Source organism: Orycteropus afer, unplaced genomic scaffold, assembly GCF_000298275.1.
Source record: "Orycteropus afer afer isolate SDZICR_OR568_19922 unplaced genomic scaffold, OryAfe1.0 scaffold00970, whole genome shotgun sequence".
NCBI lineage: Eukaryota > Metazoa > Chordata > Mammalia > Tubulidentata > Orycteropodidae > Orycteropus > Orycteropus afer.
The window spans coordinates 336,923-338,958 of record NW_006922557.1 but is presented as its reverse complement, the minus strand read 5'-3'; the positions used below and the strand labels follow the sequence as shown (position 1 = coordinate 338,958).

At 46.1% G+C, this 2,036-nt stretch overlaps 1 protein-coding gene across 1 annotated transcript in view; it reads right to left on the bottom strand.

Moving 5' to 3' along the window:
• YIPF6 (Yip1 domain family member 6) overlaps nt 1-1,589 on the bottom strand; it is a 37,110-nt gene extending 35,521 nt beyond the window's left edge. Inside the window, exon 1 of the mRNA XM_007958432.2 lies at nt 1,488-1,589. Coding sequence (XP_007956623.1) covers nt 1,488-1,544 — 57 coding nt within the window. The 5' untranslated portion in view covers nt 1,545-1,589. The remainder of the gene's footprint in view (nt 1-1,487) is intronic.
• Between the last annotated feature and the right edge of the window lie 447 nt (nt 1,590-2,036).

Here is a 2,036-nt window from a genome sequence, read left to right as displayed (position 1 = left end):
CAGGGCCGACTCGACGGCACAAAACAACAACAACAACAACATTTTATTTGTAACTTTTTCTTATCCCTACCAATTAGAATGTAAGCACCATAAGAGCATGCCCTTTGTATTCCCTAAAGCACTTAGTACAGTGCACTACACGTTGTAGGCATTCAATAAACATTTGTTAAATGGAAGTGGATTGGATACTGAGTAATGGGTGACCAGAACCACTGACGTTATTTGAAGAAAGCTTCATGGAAGAGGAGTGGGGCAGTTTAGATGAAAGATAGAAACTAAAATCAGGTAAGCCCCTTTAACTACGTCAGGTACTATGTGCAAATAAGCCCATATAGTCCCTTCGTTAATCCTGCAAGGAGTTGCTATCCTCATTTTCCAAATGAGGAAGCAGAGATTCAGAAGTGACTTCCTCAACGTCACAACGACCCCATGAGAACTTAGATCTACTCACTTTTTCAATACTACATCCCCACTGCCTAAAAGAATGCCTAGACTATAGTGGATGCTCAACGAGTATCTATTGAATGAATGAAGAGATGAACAAATAGAGCTAGCAAGGAGCAAAACTAGAAATAGAATCAAGTTCACCTGACTTCCAGTTCAGTTCTCTACTATGTTAAGTTGCCAATTTAAAACAGAGGAAAGGGAAGTACCATTTATTGAGCAACTACTATAGAACTAAACACTTTTTGAAAGGAGAGATCTTAGGGGCATCATTTTGAGTTAATTGTGCTCTCCAGTTCATGGCACATCAGTATCTGATTGTATTAGACACTTTACCTAAGTTATGTCGTGTGACTTTTCTAAAAATTCTCGGAGGCAGGTATTTCTGTCTCCATTGCACAGGTGAAGAAACACCCTCCATGAAATCACTCTCCCAAATTCACACAAACAGCATACTCCCTGGTTCCTGTCTAGATCTAACTCAAACGCCTGTGATCTTTACACTGGTCCATGATTTGGGATAGGAGAAAAAGAATATCCTGCAGAGCTGAGACAAGGAAGGGAAGGATTCTATTTAAGCCTACTGAGGTCACTGAACAAGTCAAGAATCAAGTTACAAGCAAGAAAACGTCAACGTCCCCTAGGAAGAAATCTCTCATTAGTTCTAAAATGCTGCTACTCCAACAAGGGCTAAGGAGGACAGGTGCTGATAAAATGAGGGGGCAGTGGAAAAGACACCTAATAAATTACTAAAACTCAGTATTTAACACAATGTAGGGTGGGAGGTCAAGAACTAAGAGAACGAGAAAGAAAAGAGAACGAGAGTTTCCCAAGAAGTCGTGGAAAGTACGAGGAGGTTAAAGGGAAAGCGGTTAGACCAAACAACAGGTGCAGTGTTGAGACTGGTCCCGGCATCAGGTAAAGGAAGGGCCTGTTGGGAGGTAGGAGCCCCGTCTGTCTCAGGCCACGAGCTCGTCACCTGGCTTCCTTAAGGGGCGCTCTGCCTCACCCTCAATTCCTTTCGTCTCAGATCCCAAACTCACCAAGGGCCGCGGTGCTGCTGTCCCCCCGTCTCCTGAAGATTCCATCGCTTCCGCCATCTTTGTCCTCTTTCTCCCGGGTCGCTCCCACAGGCCTTTGCGGAACCTGAGACGTGGATGGGCAGATCATAGCGTCATGAGGAGTTAGCCGCGTCACTGAAAGGCGCCTAGTAACAGCTGGTGGCTCCAGCTCTTCACTGCCCCTAGTCCTCTGGGACTTAGGGGAGGAGTCTTGCTTCGCCCCACCTGTTCAGGACCTCGAGTCCGGCTAGACACGCTCCCTTGATTCTTAGGTGTTCTGTTGGTCCGCGAACTCCGAGTTCCCTTCTCAACCCCATTGTCTTCACACACCCCTTTCTGGCTATCAGGAATTATAACTGAGTGCCCCTCACCCTAGCACAGCACCTCTAAGAAAGACTCCTTCCCTGGCGGTGAATTAACTTCAAGTTTCGGGACTCTTGTATGAAACGATGAGCCCCTCCCTACTCGCTCCCTCCGCCACCACCTCGCTGATTCCCTTCCCTTTTTATCCTGCTACCAAGCTGCTTCCCA